This window comes from Ochlerotatus camptorhynchus, unplaced genomic scaffold (assembly GCF_037179485.1).
Source record: "Ochlerotatus camptorhynchus isolate MF236.1 unplaced genomic scaffold, CSIRO-AGI_Acam_v1.1 ptg000193l, whole genome shotgun sequence".
In the NCBI taxonomy this organism is placed as follows: domain Eukaryota; kingdom Metazoa; phylum Arthropoda; class Insecta; order Diptera; family Culicidae; genus Ochlerotatus; species Ochlerotatus camptorhynchus.
In genome coordinates, this window is record NW_027040683.1 from 11,053,667 (window position 1) to 11,073,277 (window position 19,611).

The window sequence follows — 19,611 nt, forward strand, 5'->3', positions numbered from 1 at the left end:
CCTGAATATAACTTATTGCTAAGAGTTACACCATAGAGCCTTATTACTGTCATACCAAAAAGATTAAGAATCAGGTCTCTTCTAATTAACGTCTTTTGTTAATGTTTTCATTATTCTCCTACGTGTGAACAAACATTTATTTGAAATGTGAATTCTAATTGAATATCAATCAGTGTTCTCCAAGATCAACTCACATAATTTCTATCAGTGTACACAATATCAATACATAACAGCATCATTCAAATGTGTACAGATAATACTTCTTCTTCATATTCTTCATTTATTTATTTGACGTTGGTCTCAGCTTCTCAATCAAATGCCGCCGACGGGCATCGGTTGACTTCCCTTGACGACCATCGAATTCCAAGGGGCGGCTTTCACACCTGGGTAGATATCCGAGATCCGTAGGTCTGCAGTTGCACTCGGTGTTTTAAATCAGTACTTGATCTCAAATACAAATCTACAAACACACGTGTTGAATAGTTTTCTTCAGAGGACTGACTGGCAGCCATGTTATTGATACTATCATCTGCCCTGTCCTTTTACTTCAAACATGATTTTCCATCATTTTCCACCATCCATACGTCATGCGGGCAGTATTAAAATAAAGCCCACGATGTTGCCTGCGTTCAAACGTACAGGATTGAAATAGGGATGCTAGCCCCCTGGTTTCCTGTTCTATAGTTCATATTTCTCTGGTCCAGAATTATTTTTGTTTATATGCGGTACCGAAATTTTGTTAAATGTCGTCTCACTCACATATTCTAGCTCTAAAGCTTAATGCTACGTTCTCACTACGCTCTATATTACTTGATATAGAGCGATTCGTAATATAGCAGCTATATCACGCTCGATATCAAGTAATATCCCATATAAATAAGCTGTCATTCTATATTACGCACGAAGCATGATATAGCGTATATCACGTTCCTTTCGTAATATAAAGTGGAAAAGTGGTAGTTGGCATCCCGGCCTACATAGCACTGGGCGATATTTTTGTTTACAGTCCATTTGACGCATGCATGTTCCCAATCAATTTTCTCATTTGCCTCCTTCAGTTTTGTATTTATCAATTTCCTTCTTCAATCGCAACTTGAGTTTAATTTGAATTAAAGAAAATGGAGCCAGCAAGAAAACGCAGCAAGAGCAAGCGGAATGTGTGGACAGCAGCTCAAATGTCTCTCCTGTTCGAGTTATGGGAGGATAAAATCAACGACCTTCGTGGGTCAAGAAAAAATAGTCATGTGGTAGAGGAGATGCGGATTACGTTCGAGCAGCATGGGTTTACGGTTTCTGCTGAGGAGATAAAAATCAGGATGCACAATCTCACTGCTAGATACAGGTAAGGGAAGTTAATCAATTATATTATGTGAAAATTCGAGTTTCAAATATTTTCCAGGAAAGAGAAAAATCTGATTGGGCCATCTGGAGGGTCGCCTTCAAAGTGGCCGTATTATGTGGAAGTGCATCGAATTCTAGGCAGTTTCCGTATCCACAATGTGGAAGAGGTTGTAGAAGAGAGCATTTCTGATGCCGGCGGTGAGTTTAATTAGTTAGCTCATAACGATTAGTGCATGAATCTTTTCCTATATATTCATCTGCTCTCTCGGCAGTGCTCTTGCATATCTACTCTTCTAGTATTCTATATTACAGTCGGTATTCCTACTATACGGTATCGTTTTTGTGAATGTCTTCCGTTTCACATACAGCACCGAACTGTCGTTGGGATCTATTAGCTCTTGATTAGACTTTTATCTATGAGATTTCAAACGCAGTTGAGTACAGTCTGACACATTTCCATGTAACGTTCCATCTTCTGACGCTCCCCTCACTCATTCCCTGAGTACTCTTGGCCTTCCTGAAGATCTTTGTAAAGCGAACATACTTAACCCGTGCATCCAGCACCCTAAACCGTCCTTCTGTCGGCAGAGCTGGTTTCCTGGATTCAGATTCCATTTTCTTCTGAACAATCGGATCGGCTGACGAAATTCTTTCCCTTGGTGCAGCAATTTATGGCACCCTTAGTGGCTTCAGTGGTGCTAACTCGAAGGCGGTGTACCAGAAATGATTCAATCACTGCAACAAAAGACCACCATTAAACAAACCTTTCAAAACTCACCTTGAAAATCAACCTTTCAACTCCTCAAAAAGCTCGGGCCTCCACTTATGGTATCCTATTCCACTTCTGGATAGACGAATCCTCCATGCCCTTCATTTTTTTTTAGCGATAAGTGGTCGTTCTAGCGATTTGATGAAAAACACACGAAGTTATAAGATTATTGATTATGTGTTCTACACTTTGAAATCTCACCTAGTAATATTCATTCTCGATCAAACAGTCGAACTTTGCTATTTCTGCAAGAAAACGTCCGCATTGTTTACTATCGAATTCAGGAGTCTTCCGAACTAAAGCCACGCTTGTCTGAAACTGCTGGGCTATGTTGTGAAGATTGTGAAAAAGTAGAGTTTGCTTTGGCTATTCGATTTGACCAGGATTATGCTGAGTGGATTAACTTCATCGATAGATCGATTACCTTCGGCGTTGCAGCGGATTGTCGATCTCAGTTAGGTATCCACTCCAAACTTCCTGAACTACCAGCTTGAACATTTCTTCCATATAAGCTGTCTGTTTCACAAACTGTAATGAAATTATACATAACAAAGATCTAATTAAGGCACTAAGTGTGGGATGTCTCCATTCAGTTGAAGGTCGTTTTAATTAATTTATAATAACTTACCAATTTTGTCGAATGGAACGATTGCTAACACAAAGAAAAAAACGAAACTAAAAATATGTATATTTAGTAACGAGAATCTTTCGTTTCACATTCAATATTATGATTAGTTTATATGATAGATTTTTTTTTTATATAATAAATGATGATGATGGTCCCACCTCTTACCCCTACAAAGGTTTGAGCTGGACGATTTATCTTTAAGATAATTAAATATGACATTTTAACCAGGTTGGCAAACAAAATCGAACTGGTTTCAGTTACAGATATAAATTCCCTCTAGAGTTTACAGTTGCTTCACAGCGATATAAATGTTGAAAAGCTCAGGCGTCCACCTCTTAGTTCGCCTTTTTGTCCACCTAAAATATTCATAAGTATTACAAGCAATCAAGAGTTAATGAACAATCAACAAAGCATCCTATTACACTAGTAACCCCGCAATTTGATGCTATCATAATTTTCAGCAATGTCAGGAATGCTCACGAACCCCCAACATTTGCCAGAAAACTTACTACTAACTCAAGGTATCTTCCAAATAAGCTTCAAAATTGCATTTTTTTTATCAAATGTTAAATTCAGTCCTCTATATCCGTAATACGCGCGCGAGGCTCAAACCTTTGTAGACTACTATTTTTTTTTACTACTACTATTAAATCATATATCAAAAATCCATCATCACCATCGTGGCGAACAAAATAGTTTTTGCAGTGCTACAATAATTATTAAAAAGTCGTTATAACAGCTATCCATACAAAGTAATCCGTTAAAAATAACTTCGTCAAGATACATAATTTGTCAATTCATAAAAAAAAATCACTGGATAACCGTTCAAAAGACAGTTTTAACGTGTGAAATGCAATGTCTCTTAAATTCTGCTAATGTTGTTGAACGTTTAATGTGTCTTGGCATCGAATTGAAAACATTTATTCCTTTAAAAAATAATGAATTCTGTGAAGCACAAGTCAAGAAATGTGGTGTTCTTATTTCATCCGCGTTTCTAGTATTATATCTATGATAGTCACTTCCTCTTTCAATTCGATCACACAAATATCGAGGCAGCAAACCGTTAACTACTTTAAAAATGAACACCATAGTCAAATATACAATTCTTTGCTTCACCGACAACCATTGTAAGGCGTCTAACATCAAAGTTGAGGAAGTGAATCTATTACATCTCAAAATCAAACGCATTATTTTATTCTGCAAGCGCTGTAATCTCGATATTTGTGTTGCATTGGACAGAAATAAAATGGATGGGCAAAAGTCTAGATGAGGAGAGATGATTGATTTGTATAGCTGTATTTTACTGGCAATAGTTAAATCGTTTTTCAATCGACATAGAATTCCATACTTCTTGGCAATTTTCTTGATGACATTGTCAATGTGAGAGTTGAACTTAAGTTTGTCATCAATAATCACGCCAAGATATTTAATCTCCTGAACGCGATCAATAGTCTCATCATCAATTACAACAGAGACGTTCTCATTTAATCGATTCCGCGAAATTACCTTAAATTTAGTTTTACTTGTATTCAATTTTAACTGCTTACACTTCAACCATCTACTTAGATACTGCAAATCTTCATTCAAGTATGAGACGGCAACTTCTAAATCCTTAGCTGCAATGAATAACACAGTATCATCTGCAAAAAGATTAATGTCGCAAAACCGTAAAACACGCCGCAAGTCATTAATATACATAATAAATAAAAGGGGCCCTACCCAAGTAACACAGATTCATAGAATTAGGTTGAGTAAACTTCTTTACAACCAAATCCAGTCACACAAAGGTTTTATAAACTGTTATAGAACATGTGTGTTGCTTGGGTAATACACTTCCCTGGGGCACTCCAAGGTTGTTCCCCACGGGACTGGAAACAGAATCATTAAAAAAAACCAAGCGATGTGGAAACAAGATCAAAAACACGAATATTTATTTACATTTCAATCAATAATGTTTTGTACATTTTTGAGCTAAGGGATCGTCCATTAATTATGTCACACTTTAAGGGGGGAGTGGGGTGAGGGGGTTTGGAAGCTGTGACGAGTCATACAAAAAAAAATTAAGGTTCATACAAAAACTGTGACAGAGGGGGGAGGGGGGGTTTAAAATGGGCCAAATTTGCGTGACATAATTATTGGACCTTCCCTAAACTGTAAGTAAAAAGTTAGTAAATTTTTTTGTGGAATTTTTCTTTTTTTGATCCTTTTAAAAATCATAATGGTTCATTTCTCGAAGAGAATTTGAATTAGGCATTTATTAGCTGTTTTTCAGTATACCGCATGTAATTCAATGCATTTATCATTAAAACTGTTTATTATGTTTCTACATTTCAGATGCGACCGAAGAATGGTTGGAGAATGAACACCCTTGTAGTGGATCGGAGATCCCTCCGACACCATCTTCATCTAGATCTCCATCGTCGTCGGGACGCTCAGCTGCGAAGAAAAAAAAGATCGTCAATCAGGACATTCTCGATGAGGTGAAGAGGAGCAACGCAATAATACAAGCGGAGTTCGAGCGTGTCCGAGAGACTGACGAGAGATTAATTGGTTTAGAAACCGAAAGAAACGAACTGCTAAGGGAGATGAACGAACACGCGAAGCTATTCAATGAGACGTTCATTAATATGATGTCAAAATTTTCCTGAGCAACTGATAATTATTTGAAGAAATAAAACAATTTTTAATGTAGGATTTGCTCACTCAGAGGTTTTTAGCAAGACATTAGTTTTACTTACTCAAATAATTCGCAATCGCCTCTCGAATGGATTGCGCAGATGGGTTTATATCTGTAAGTATCACAATTTGTTCTGCCATTTCCCGATTCGTTTCACGTTCCTTGTTCTGTAGTTGTTGTAGCCATTGCTGATTAATAGCATCATTTTGATTGTTCAAAAAATTGTGAAGGACACAGCAAGCTTTTATTATTAGCGTTACATTATCGATGTGGTTATCTATTCCTTTTCCAACACGTCGGAATCGTGCTTTCAAATGCCCAAAGGCGTTTTCCACAACTCGCCTATTTTTTGACAGTGCATAATTAAAGTTTTTTTCCTTTTCCGTAGCGTCTGCACGAAACGGGTAAGGTTTCATGACATTTTCCGACAAACGGAATGCAGAATCGGCGATTAACAGCACGGGTACATGAACTCCACCAATAATTTTTGAATGGTGCTTCAAAATTGGATCTTCAAACGCTGTCTTGAGTTTAGATTTTTCGAAAATTTTGGAATCATTACACCGCCCAGGACTTCCAACGCTTATATATTGAAACCGATATCTGTTGAAAGAAAAAAGTTAGATAACGGGGGTTATTTCGAGAGTCGAAGAGACGTTTGTCACTAGTGAAGTGAGAAAAATTATGTCGTGGTGAAGTGACGCTCTGTGAAAATCAAATGGAGAGTCACGTCACCATGACATGACTTTTCTAACTTCACTAGTGACAAAAGTCACATCGACTCTGGGAATAACCCCAACATTATAAAAAAGTAATAAATAAATAATAGTGATAAAATAGTAATAATAACCCACGTCAATCTATCCAGCGGGACAAACTTATCGAATTTCAAAGTTAATACGTGTTTTGGAATGTACCAATAGCGTAACATAGCGTACCTTCAAGGATTTTGAACGTACCTCAAAGCTTCCCGGAAAACCCGTGTCCCACTGGATAGACATACGATTTCAGCAATGACCGAGTCGATCGACCAGATTTCTACGGAAATGTGACGACCAAATGCGTACTTTACGAATCTGTCATTCATTTTTAATGTACCTCTTATTTTCACTTAAATGCTTATACCAAACTTTTCAAATCGTTTTATATATGAATTCTGGGCACGGAATTGGATTTCTCGGAAAATTTAAGCCCGATTTCATATAAAAAACACTATACTTAATGTCGTGAACTCCGGCACTGTGACTGCGACTGCACCTACACTTAAGTGCATTCTAGCCAATTTGAGGACCAAAAACAGTTTTTTTTAATTTGCATCCTTTAAAAATATACTAATTTCGAACAAAACCGTTAATTTCATGAAAACTCCATCATAAGAAAAGCCTTGATAACTTTCTGATCGATCATGACAAACGTACCTAACTGGAATTCACTTTCTGATAGAATTTACCAGTGATTTAAATAAAAAAATAATATTATTTTAAAAATAAAATATTTTTGATGATACATTTGAGAAAACCTGATTTCTGATAGAGATCTGATCATTTGATCAGGTTTTCTCTAATGTATCATCGATTAAATGTTATTTTGAAAATAATATTATTGTTTTTATTTAAATCACTGGTAAATTCTATCAGAAAGTGAATTCCAGTTAGGTACGTTGGTCATGTCGATCAGAAAGTTATCAAGGCTTTTCTTATGATGGAGTTTTCCAAACAGCACCGTGCGTCTCCATAATTATTCATGAAATTAACGGTTTTGTTCGAAATTAGTATATTTTGAAAGGATGCAAATTTAAAAAAACTGTTTTTGGTCCTCAAATTGGCTAGAATGCACTTAAGTATAGTGTTTTTTATATGAAATCGGCCGAAATTTTCCGAGAAATCCAATTCTGTGCCCAGAATTCATATATAAAACGATTTGAAAAGTTTAGTATAAGCATTTAAGTGAAAATAAGAGGTACGTTAAAAATGAATGACAGATTCGTAAAGTACGCATTTGGTACGTCACATTTCCGTAGAAATCTGGTCGATCGACTCGGTCATTGCTGAAATCGTATGTCTATCCAGCAGGACACGGGTTTTCCGGGAAGCTTTGAGGTACGTTCAAAATCCTTGAAGGTACGCTATGGTACGCTATTGGTACATTCCAAAACACGTATCAACTTTGAAATTCGTTAAGTTTGTCCCGCTGGATAGATTGACGTTAATAACCCCCCTATTCCCCCTTTCATCACGCTTTTTCTACACCTAGTACACTACCCATAATCGCATATCAGTCCCATCTTTGCTTGATTTCCTATTCATATGGGACTGATATGCGATTATGGGCAGTACATTGCTTGTCACTGGTTTTTAAACCATTCTCCCCCTTAGAGCGTAAGATACGTGATGGATCACCCCTAGCAAAATTCCAATAATCAAGTAGCCACTATGGACCATATAACAACACTGTTGTACACCATGGTACACTGTTGTACCCAGGGTTGACCATATTGCGGCTCCGGGAAAGGTTCCAGAAACCTTGACGGAAGTGGTTATTTTGAACAACTACCAACAGAAACATGCAAATTACCCTGTATATTACCTGTAGTCCACACATGCGAACAACACCGTAGAGTACCACCCTTTGTAGTTATGGTAATCCACGGCATCATCACTTTCCGGTCTTACTTCGATGTGGCAACCATCTAAAAATAGTTTAATAGAAATATTATTATGAAGGAAAAGTATTCATGAATGATTATAAATATTCGTAAATTATTTCAAATGATGCGTAAAAATATTTTTCCTCGCCTATTGCACCATAACATTGTGGGAAGCCAAGGCGTTCCATCCCTTCAACACATTCCTTGATATGGTGGTTCTGGAGTGGGAACGAATTGAAACATTCGCAGCGGAGAACTCTCCAAACTTCCTCACAAAACTCCAGGACAATGGCGCAAACCGTGGATTTTCCTACACCAAACAGGTTGGCAATAGTGCGGTACTCCGCTGATGATCCTAGTGCATAGAGCGCTATTGCGACTCGTTTTTTGACGGGAATGCAGTTTCGCAACGGGGTGTCTTGCTTTTTCAAGGTTATCATTTTTGTGCACAACAACTCGAACGACGATCTATCAACCCGGAAATTTTCTTTAAAAAAATGTTCTCCGTTCTGCTGAGCATCCTCTTCATAAAACCGTCCAGTCCTTTTCTGAAATACATAATAGTTGAGTAATTTCACAACTCCTATCGAAGATGATATAAAAGAAAGTGATTTGAAAGTGAATTCCAGCAAATCATTTCTTATAAGAGAAAGAAAGACAAAACTGAATGGTTACCGTAATGCACCGAAATCCAGACAAGTTTTAAAGTTGATTAGTAAAGCTTACCAAGCTCAGAACAGCACGTAAATTTTGCTATGACTTTCTGTCATCGTTTCAAATCATCACAAATGTTTGTTATGTAGTCTGGATTAATGGACTGTCTGGTATTCAGTGCATTGCGGTAACAGTGAGAGAAAAAAAATTCTCATTGAAGAAATTGTGCGCCGGAATCTGCCTTCTGATAAATATTGAAGATTCTTACCTTGGTCCACACCGATCGAGGTGCAGTATTGCCGGAAATCTCAGACGACAGCGCAACGATCCTATTTTGCTGTATAATAATATTGTTCATATGCTGTTGTCGCTTTCGCCTGTTTGCCATTTCCTGCGCCGACACCAAACGATACATGTTGGACGCTCTCGACATGTTTAAGAAATATTGCATGGCAATCGAAGAAATTACTTGTTTGTTTATCTGTTCGTAAGCCATTTTAATCATTCACGTACCACCACGCACCATCAGGAAACAAAACTGACCGCTAAACTACGACGAAACAAACCGCTTCAAAAAATGTTTTCATCGATGACAGTTGTTTAACAGAAACGTCAATATGTCAAGCTATATCACGTTTGTGTAGTGTGAACACCCTACTTGATATAGAATATCATCTCCGTATATAACGTGATATAGAGCGTAGTGAGAACGTAGCATAAAAGCTGCTGAATTCTTCTAAATCCTGGTCTCACAATCAGTGCTGCAAATTTTCAAATCATTCATTTGAATCCGAGCAAACATGAACAATCAGTCGATTCTGACAACTCTTCTATTCATCAGAACCATCAATGAATCGATTTGACAGATGGGTGTGCTTCATTCATGCGGGTTGCTTTTCGCTGTCTTTATTTTGTTCAATTGAATGAACCCTCATTCATTCGAACCACCATTCATACAGTTCATCGAGTTTTACTCTTGTCAAATGAAAAGGCAAGTCTATCAATTGACTTACTGATCACGATTCAATTGATCTTCGCGTGGTAGTGCTAAACGTTAAGATTTGGTTCAAAGTAGAATCCCAAGAATGGAAAGCCAAAAAAGAAAAACTGAAAATTCTAAAAGTTTTGCCGAAATCACAGCCCAATTCGTGCAAAAAGACGGAGAACGGGTGTACTGCCGGATTGAAGGCAACAACAAGTGCACATACATCCAATCAAAATACGATGCCGGAAACTTTATCCGTCATTTTCGGACTCGTCACACAAACCTGGCTAAAGAGCACGGTTTGATAAGTGAACATCAGTGCTGGAAAGCCTCTGTAAATGACCATGTTTCGATGCAAAACACAGCAGAGAACCACGCCACACTACTGCGAACCTCAGAAGTTCGAGGCGTTCATGCACAAAATAATCAAGCTGCTCATTTGCTTGCGATGCTGATTCAACTCGATTCTCCGGATCGTGAGCAGCATTTCCCTACTCGGTTCCCGAACATCAAAACAATTCAGCTGTCAATAGGTTCACTTTTACAAGGGTTCATTTTTGCACATCGAATCAGGTTTTATTTACAAAAGCTTTCCTGCACTGCTAGTAGCATGAAAAGAAGCAGTGTTGGCGACTTTTCATTATCTTTTTTTACTTTCAGCAACTTAGAATTTGAACCATTTGGGGATTTTTTTAAACATTTAGTTAAAATTTTATAGATGGAAAGGTATCGATTAACACTGCTCTCCTTGATTATTTCTGACAGAGAAGAATTTAAATATTGACATTTCTGTTCGAAAACTGGTCGATCTACAGCATAAGCATGTTATCTATTCTATGTTTCGAACATAGAAAATAACTTCCAAAATAACTTCGAGTTGAATTTACAACCTTTGTATTAAACTCATTTTATTGCAGAAAGTTAATCAGCAGCATCGAATTAAAAATCACGTGCATTGTTTTTTTTTTTAGTTTAAATTTCGAAACCAAGAGTGATTTTTTTTTTTTTGTAAATTTTACAATGGCGAAATGAATTAAAGTGAGTTATACTTTTATTTACGAGTTTATTTATACGTTTTGTCCACCCTAATAAACAAATACCATAAACGAACTGTATCGCGGATGGGTAAACTATCCCACAAATGATTTGGATGATACCCCGAACACGTCGTTAAGCTCTCTTTTATTGGTATTTTTATTAGGGCATTCGTTTTGTCAAAAGTAGGTTAAAGTTCTGGTAGGATTGACAAAAATGGTTAATGATCAAAATCTTTTTTTTTTTTTTTGTTCATGTAGGCATTTTGGATTATATAGTAAAGCTTTGAATAGACTCTGACTAATTTCTCTGTGCAAATTCCAAGACAGATTCGATAATTTGACAGGCTTTGATTTTTTTCCTTTGATTTGTTTTCCGTCGATCTTGTTTTCCGTGCTTAGCACCAATGCTACCGACGCCATGGAGGCAGCACCCACACCTGGACCCTACCTATTGACTCATCAACTCAACGGTTTTACTTCCCTTCCAAAGGAAGGCGTGATCAGAGATGTTATGCCTATTAGAAGTTTATCAAACTGAACAAATCTGTACAAAGAACTGGCTAGCCTGATTGTTGCTTAGTGATCAAAACGGTGATTTCCTGCAATTTAAAATCAGTTCAGGTTGAATAATTTATTTAAAATTATATGAATTTTTAATCAAAATTTGTATACAAAGCGAATTAACTCATATTTGAGAAATAAAAATGACAGATTTTTAACAAACGTACTACTAATCCATATGGCACCCCTGTATTGATTTTGTGTTTATCAACAAAGCGAGTCGGATGTTTGATTTCTTGCGACTTGTTTTTTTTTTTATATTAACTGCAATTGTGGACTGGCTGGTTACAGGAGCTACTGCAGCGAGTAAATAGTAACACACATCAAATTTCTAAAATAAAGCCTTATCTGACAATATTTATTTCTAGTGAATATCTGTTGTTTTGTTCACAGCAGAACAGATGGACACCGGCCCCACTTCATAGATTTTCGTCGTGCAACGCTGATCCATCAGTCGTGTATCCCACGCATCCTGGACGGGCACAGGCGCAGCCAAAATCGGTTCCGTCAAGAATTTTTCCTTTGCTATGTCAATTCTGCAACAATTGAGCGAGGAACCAACCAGTGCTTGGTGCTAATTACATGAACTGGCCAACTAGATCGCGGTGCAGTTTTTCGTGGCCGGACAGCCTATGTATGTGTCATAAACGACGGAACGGATCAGCTGCTGGAGGCCCAGTGACTGAGGTGGCACTGTGGCCCTAATCTTGCGCATTGTGGTTGCCCTGCCAGGTTGGTTGGCGGTCCATTTCAATGGTCACAATACGCAGTAGTACTGGTGGTGGACACAGCGCAGTTTCTGGTGGTGGACGAAGCAGACCGGATACTCAGCGGGAACTTTACCATTTGCAATAGAGATAGGGGTAAGAGGGGCATAGTGAACAGACGGGGCATAATGAGCATCCCGCACTTCAGTCCCAAACCTCCAATTGTTTGAAATAAAAAATTATAGTAGGTTCAATATCACCATTGTAATGATTAATGACCAATTATTTTGTTTCGAAACATAAGAAATCCAAGGTTAATGTACAGAAAGCTCATTATGCCCCACCTGGCTACTATGCCCCTCCTCCCCCTACACTGGTTTTTGACGAAGAAGTGCCTGAATTTGTTCTTTTTGGCTACGTTGAAGAATTTCATGCGGCAGAACAGTACCTTTTCGATCCGGGAAGATGCGTTTGAGTGGAAGAGAGAAGACAACAGTAGAAAGGCTGGATTTAAAGTTTATTTTGTGTGCAGATTATGTACGGATCGAACAGGTATTGAATCCGGACAAGGCTGGACCGATAGATAGGAAAAAACGTATAAGACAGGAGAACGAGCTACGGACGCGATAGGCTAAGAGTGGAAAGCTGACCCAGGATGAGCGCTTCAACAGAGCACCTTAAGCTGGGTTTAGACTAGGCAAGTCAAATGATCAACTCAGTTGAATTCAATTGGCTTGAAAAGTTGAGCCTGGTTCAACTTTGTTCAATTCAAGTGAGTTGATCAAGTCAGTTGAATTGCATGGCTTACACGTTCAATTCGCGTTCAAGTCAGTTGAATTCAACTGACTTGATCAATTGACTTGCCCTGTCTAAACCCAGGTTTAGAGTAAGAAATGTAAGAAACGGATATTCAAAACCGGGGCAGCTGGACGAAATGTTAAAGAAGAGCAAACTGGATAAAAATAAGAGCGATTGAAAGGACCAATTGAAACTGAAGAAGAATAAGGTGTGCATACTTCTAGTACGAATTTATTTATGATGTTGATAATTTAATGATTAAACGAAAGAAATATGCAAATATTTATTTGATAATGTTGTTTTCAAATCAATCCGGATCAAATCAAGTATATCATCTCGACACAGCATTCCCTTTGCGAGTTAGCTATTGATTGTTGGGCATGGCATTTCTGTCCTTCTGAAACATGTGTGATAAAGCTAGTTGTACTAGAGCACTGTTCGTTTTGACTTTCAAAGTGTTTTGAAGATTTTCTGAGCAAATTGCATGACGTGTTTTAGTGAAAACAGCACCGAACGAGTTGAAGTCTCTTTCCATAGAACATTGTGTTGCTGGAACTCCAAGAACGATTTTCGCTAGCGCCCAAACCTGTGGTTCTTCATACATTTTTATTGACCAATAAGCAATAACACTGAATTTTTGATCAGCATCAATCCGTTGTTGATACTGAATTGTGCGAATTTTCAACTCAAGGGTTGTTTGCTGTGTTTTTTGGGGGGTTCCTGCGCCAATAGTTTTAGTCAAATAATTATTCAAGCTTAACTGTTCCGGTGTGGAGGATGACGATACATTGTTGGAATTGGAAGGTCTTGTTGAAACAGGTGTTGGAGTGCTGGGTTTGATACGACTGAATGTTTGCATAAGAAATTCCTGAAAATATAAATTGAAAAATTCAAACTCAATTTTGATTTACATTTTATATTTGACAGAAGATTGATTTTTCAACTGTTTTTTTTTTAGATTGTGACTTAAAATCAACTATTCTATTAAGGGGTGATCCATTTAGTACGTCATGGGGGAGTGACAAGCAATGTATAAGGTATAAGACAAAACAGGGAGGGGGGGTTGAATTTCCCCTTATTTCGCGTGACAAAACAGATTGATCCTAAATACCATCAATACTTACAACGATTTCTTCTTTCTGTGAATTAGAAAGCAGGTTGGATCCATTGAAATTAAATCTTGGATCAAAATAAATGGCAGCACGAAAAATTTTGTTGCAAAAAAGTTTTTGCTGTCGGCGATCCATGGCAGATATAATATGGGACTTGAATCGGTTAGCATCGTCAAATCCTGATACGCGACCATACGCGCGAATCCATTCAATATAAAAATCGGACAAAGTAAGCTGTAATTGCTGAACGGCTATGGTGCAGTTGAAAAGTGGCTCGAATGACACTGCATACTCTTCGATAAATGCCCACTCTTTAGAGAGATCTGAAATAAAATCATTAAAAAATTCACATTCCAAAAGAACCTTTTAAAATACATGTGTATAAGAAACAAATACTTACCAAGTTCTGTGTATTGTTTTCCCAAGTTACGGAAAAACTTTTTTCCGTTTTTCAAAGCTAGCATAAGTCGGTGTTCCATCTGGTCTCGTTAGGAAGTGGGGGATAAGCACCTTCGCTGGCTTCGAAGAACGCTTTGTATTCTGCAGAACGGAATTTTTTCGTTTTCTTTCGAATTTCTTTCAAGGTTTCTCTGAATTGTTTTTCACGGCATACATCATGAACAACCAACTGGGTTGTATGGGCTCCACAACGAATGGCAACGAACTCGTCCGTGGTTGCATCTACAAGTACCTTCGCCCATGTCTGTTCTTCGGGTGACTCGTATGACTCAGTTTCAAGCGTCGTTTCAAGCGTATCGTCTTCCGCTTCGTTTTTCAGTTGTTCTACCTCTTCGTCTTCAGCGCTTTCCAGATTCCACTCCGGATCAGATATTATTCCATCATCATTGTTTAGTTCTACAGTTTCTGCTTCTTGTGAAAATAGGCGAACTAGTTTAACCATATTAGTTGCATTGTCGATCGTTATTGAAAATATTTGCCAGACTTCCAATTCAAAATGCTTCAGAAGCTTATTAAGCTCTTCTTTAAGATTTTGACCGGTATGCCGATCATGCAACTCGATGATACCTGTAATTAAATTTAGTTGTACAGAGGTTAAAATTCATAAAATGAAAATTGGTTCTAGTATTAGCACATACCAAGTGTTCTCTTAATAATCATTCCGCTGCTTGAAACATACTGACAGTTCACGCCCAAAAAACTTCGATACATTTTCGAAACAATATCAAGTTTTAAAGAAAGTATGATTCCTTTTAGCTCTTGTATGATAAGCCACACAGCAAAAAAATAATTTTGATATCACATCAAAGTGGATGCACTACAATCATGTCGAAAATTTCATGTAATTTTTATGACCACATAAATAAACAAATGCAGTAAAAGCAGCGTAATGTCAGTTCATGCATTGTATTAATGATAATTTTGTCCTTTTTAGCAAGTAATATTACACCATATTTTCGACATGATTGTAGTGCATCCACTTTGACGTGATATCAAAATTATTTTTTTGCTGTGCAATCTATTCCTTCAGCCGCTGTTTTAATGTAGTCCGTGATATTATGTCGGTTTAAGGTGATATTGAATGGCTTGACTAAAGGATCCAAAATATCACGGAAGCCGTCCCACTCAACTGATGCAAATGGTAGTTCATGGATGATAACTAGCTTCACTACTCCGCCAATCAATCTCTGCTTTGACATACGGACGGTGATGGCAGGATCTGATGCTTCATGGGGTTTTATTGACGGTTCTCCAATACACAACAAGTTGTAGGCCGATAAATGGGCCATACGGAAATGTCGGTCGAAATTTTGTGATCGAAACACTTTTTGAGCATAAGGACAGTTCGGTTCTAGAGTACAAACCACCATTTTTGCGTCGTTTCTGAGGATTTGCTTTGTATGTATCAATATGATTGACTTTTTGGTTGGTTTCGATTCAGCTGACTCGGCATAGCTCCTCTTCCGGCTGCTGATACCACTTGACTCTTGAGTATCTACCCCAGACTTAATGCCATCTTCAGACTGCATTTCCGACTCCATCGTGATGGAAGAATCGGATTGATCATCGACAGTAAAATTTCCAACCATGCTATTTCACTATTTACGAAAAACTAAAACTGGTTACGTAAATATTTAGCTGTAGCGAACAAAACACGTTAAACTGAAATGATTCTTTGACAGTTCGCTTTAAGTATTCATTCACAAGAGGTTCACGACTGTGTCACGCAATGTATTGAGGCTAATGAATCAAGTAATGAATAGTTAAGACTCAAGCAGCTCAGTTAGAAATGGTTTATGAACCAGATAAACAAAAATGTATCGAATGAACCGATTCAGATTATTTTGAACCAATCCTGCTCATATGGTTCATGAACCATTTGCGTTATTGTGTGCAGAGTTATTTTTCTTTGCTCATTGATTTCCATCACTGGTGAACATGCAACGCCGAAGAAAAAACCTCGAATTATCCCTAAAAAATCAGTTCCAATTGACAAACAGTTGCTCGTGGATTCAGCCATAAAACTCGTAACCTACCATCATCTTCCACTGTCGTGTTTCCAGTGGGAAGGCCTTAGACAGCTACTGGATCCCTTAGAAGCAGCTGTGGGAATCAAGCTGAACCGATCAAACGCAACAGTACACATTGAGCAAGCAGCATCTAAAATCCGGACAACCATGGCAATCGAAATGAAAACCAGACTGTTATGCTTAATGATCGACTCAGCCTCTCGACTTAACCATCATGTTCTGGGGATTCTAGTGCAATTCGCTGTGGGTGACACAATTGTAACCAGAACACTAGGTGAGAAGATCTATAATTATTTTTGACACTTTTTTTGAGAACATATTTGCTATAGGTATGATCGAGGTCAAGGACCGTCAAACTGCTGGTTTTTTGAAATCAAAAGTTCTCGAAATACTGGCTCGATATGGTCTCAAGCTTGATCAAATTTTTGCGATAACGGTCGACAATGGAGCCAACATGCTTGCTTGTGTCAGGCAGCTCAAGGATGAGTTTGAGGCATCATTGATTCCTATGTTGACTGAAGAAGACGACGAAGCATCAAACAGCATTGCTGAGGAAATGGCCGAGAAGATTACAAATGAGTTCCATGACCAGGCACGAGAGAACTTAAGCCTGGTGAGATGTGCTGTACACACCCTACAGCTGGCCATCCTCGATGTCGTGGATAAAAGCCACCCTAACGTGAAGCAAGTTACTGAGGTTGCCAAACGCTGTAAAAACGTGAAATACAAAACGAATTTCGATTACCACAACGCCACATATCCTCCGGTTTGGTGCCAGACAAGATGGGGTGGGATCACAGACAAACAGACGTAACTCTTTGAAAAACTTGTTCTTGAAAACATAGTATCTCAAAACATATAACCTCAGTAACGACATCTATCTGGCTTCTCGCGGAAAACAAGCTTGCTCGCTAACTCGTAAACAATATTGTATAAAATTTCTATAGAATATATAGAAACTTCAAAGTGATCCGATGCCAGCGCTGCGGCGAGTAGTTCGCGGAACTGATAATATTCAAATCAACCGTTAAATGCATGAACGAAGATACACAATAAAGAGTTACGTCTGTTTGTCTGTGGTGGGATATTCAAGATGCTCGATAGTTTTTTAGAGCAGAAATCCTTCTTTGTCCAACTGGGACAGGAGTTCCCTGAGCTATGTAAGATAAATTTAGAACTCTACAAAAGAAATAACGATAACACAAATCATCATCATTATTTATAACAGATCTTTCATCCAACTGGGAATTCGTCGAGCAATATGCTGAAGCATTCAGGCCATTATTCGTTTGCACAAAAAAATTCCAAGAAGCTCACATGTCACTTAACGATTTTTATCTTGAATGGTTGATGACAATACGCGAGGTGAGACAGCTGGAAAACAATCCGTTTTCCAAAGTTTTGGTCGAATCGCTGACAAGGAGACTCACAAACCTCAAAGGCTCTATGGCGTTTAAAATGGCATTATATCTGGACCCGCGGCTTTCTTTCATAAATTCAAAAATATTCACCATTGCCGAAAAGGAACATATACAGGTAACAATAAATAAAACGGTACAGTTTATACCAGGCACATCAGAGTTCATAAATTTTTTTTTTCCTAAATATACAGAGATTTATTTTTCAAACATGGGAACGCATCAAACGGCTGGAAATCGATTCCGTTGAACCGACTACCTCGGCTAATGACAACAGTGAAACCAACGAAAAGGATGATTTTATCACGGAAATGTTTGGTGGAACATTGGTTGCTTCATCTTCAAACTCCACATTCCAGCAGCAGGTTAAGGCTCTTGAGGCGGAACAACGTCAACCTGTTGTATACAAGCTGTAGGTAAAATAGGAAGTATCCTATTTCGATGTTATTCGGTAAGACGGTAAAATGTGAGAACGAGAGAGTTCTGTCAGATAAAGATAGAGGGTATGAAAAAGAGAATATAGAAGTGTAAAGTTTACGAATTGGAATAAACAGATCAGAAATCTTTTGGTGATAAACCAGAGCACAAGCGTATTTAATTAACTCCCGGATATCTACCCCGAAACAATACCTACCAAAGTCTCATGTATAAAACAACCTACGTCATACAACGTGTGGCAACATTGGATGAACCGTAAGACTAGTCACCGTGAGCTATCTGCTGTTGCTGCAGTGGTAATGTCTGTACCAGCGACGCAGTCAATGGTTGAAAGGGCGTTCAGCGCTCTAGCACTGGTTCTTTCACCCCATCGGTCCACATTAGGCGAGGGCACATTGGAAAACATCCTACTGATAAAGCTAAACCGGGAGGTTTATGAACAAATAATCCCTACTCTATACAATTGGAAGGATTCATTGGCCGACTATTGAGGACGGCATCTTCGGAATCAACTGATTTTCTTATTTTTTTTTAATTTTCATCAATTGCTTTGTTTCAACTGTTTCTTGGCTCAATTGGTTGAAAGACAACAGAAAAATAGAGGTGGGTGGACGGCACCACCCGCCACATAAATGGAGGGATTACTTGTTTTTCTATGATCAGTGATAATAAGGACATATATTCAAATAGAATAAGGGCCTAGCACCTGTTGTACACGATGACTTCTCTCAATGATGACTAGGAATTTAAGACACGCTCACGCAAACCAAAATAACCACCAGACAGGGGCAGTCTTTCCCTACCCGAAAGTTATGTTGGTTTACGTGGGCAAGTCTGATTTTCTAAAAATCATGTAGAGAAGGTATTGTTGATAAAAGTTGTTAGGCCCTTTTCCAGTTCTATCTAGAATTATTCAATCTTTATGGCTATAGCATATAGGCACCCAGGCAATAATCAACACATAAAAACCAACCACCTTACCAGTGAGCACTTTTCTTATAGCTCGTGAACTCTTCCTTATTCATGTTCATTTAATTAATTTATTCTTCAGTTAGTAACCACTTCACCATTCTTGAAAGATTAAATTACATGTAGACAATTTGAAAATTATGTACACTGACAGACTAACTCACTTCACCCAAAAGGAATTCAATGTCGTTATTTTTTCAATAATTCAAATAAGGCCATTCATAAAAAATCGATTTATTAAGAAATGGTGATGACAATTGTAGAGGTAGGTGGCTATACTTGATTCGGGGTATGCTTGATCCACTTTCATGAGATGCGTAGCCAATGCTAAAAAGTTTTGTTTATTTCTGTAGAACTGGAAAAAGGGCCTAACAGTTTTTG

The 19,611-nt window shown here is 38.0% G+C and overlaps 2 protein-coding genes and 1 long non-coding RNA gene across 3 annotated transcripts; 2 read left to right on the forward strand and 1 right to left on the reverse strand.

The window, feature by feature from the left end:
- Positions 1-1,987: 1,987 nt before the first annotated feature.
- Positions 1,988-2,670, reverse strand: LOC135702462 (uncharacterized). The gene is made up of 3 exons (XR_010517703.1): positions 2,312-2,670; positions 2,133-2,240; positions 1,988-2,076 (listed from the first exon to the last, which is right to left on the reverse strand). It is a non-coding gene; the product is annotated as an uncharacterized LOC135702462 (long non-coding RNA).
- A 6,926-nt stretch (positions 2,671-9,596) lies between these two features.
- On the forward strand, positions 9,597-16,705 carry LOC135702607 (uncharacterized). Its single transcript, XM_065223654.1, has 2 exons — positions 9,597-10,035; positions 16,328-16,705. The coding sequence occupies exons 1-2, from the start codon at positions 9,802-9,804 to the stop codon at positions 16,703-16,705; spliced, it is 612 nt and encodes a 203-aa protein (XP_065079726.1). The 5' UTR covers positions 9,597-9,801.
- A 154-nt stretch (positions 16,706-16,859) lies between these two features.
- LOC135702608 (uncharacterized) lies at positions 16,860-18,052 on the forward strand (the record flags this gene model as incomplete). The annotated part of the gene is made up of 3 exons (XM_065223655.1): positions 16,860-17,193; positions 17,464-17,565; positions 17,634-18,052. Coding segments are annotated over exons 1-3 (855 nt in total), but the record flags the coding sequence as incomplete, so codon positions are not given.
- Positions 18,053-19,611: the final 1,559 nt, after the last annotated feature.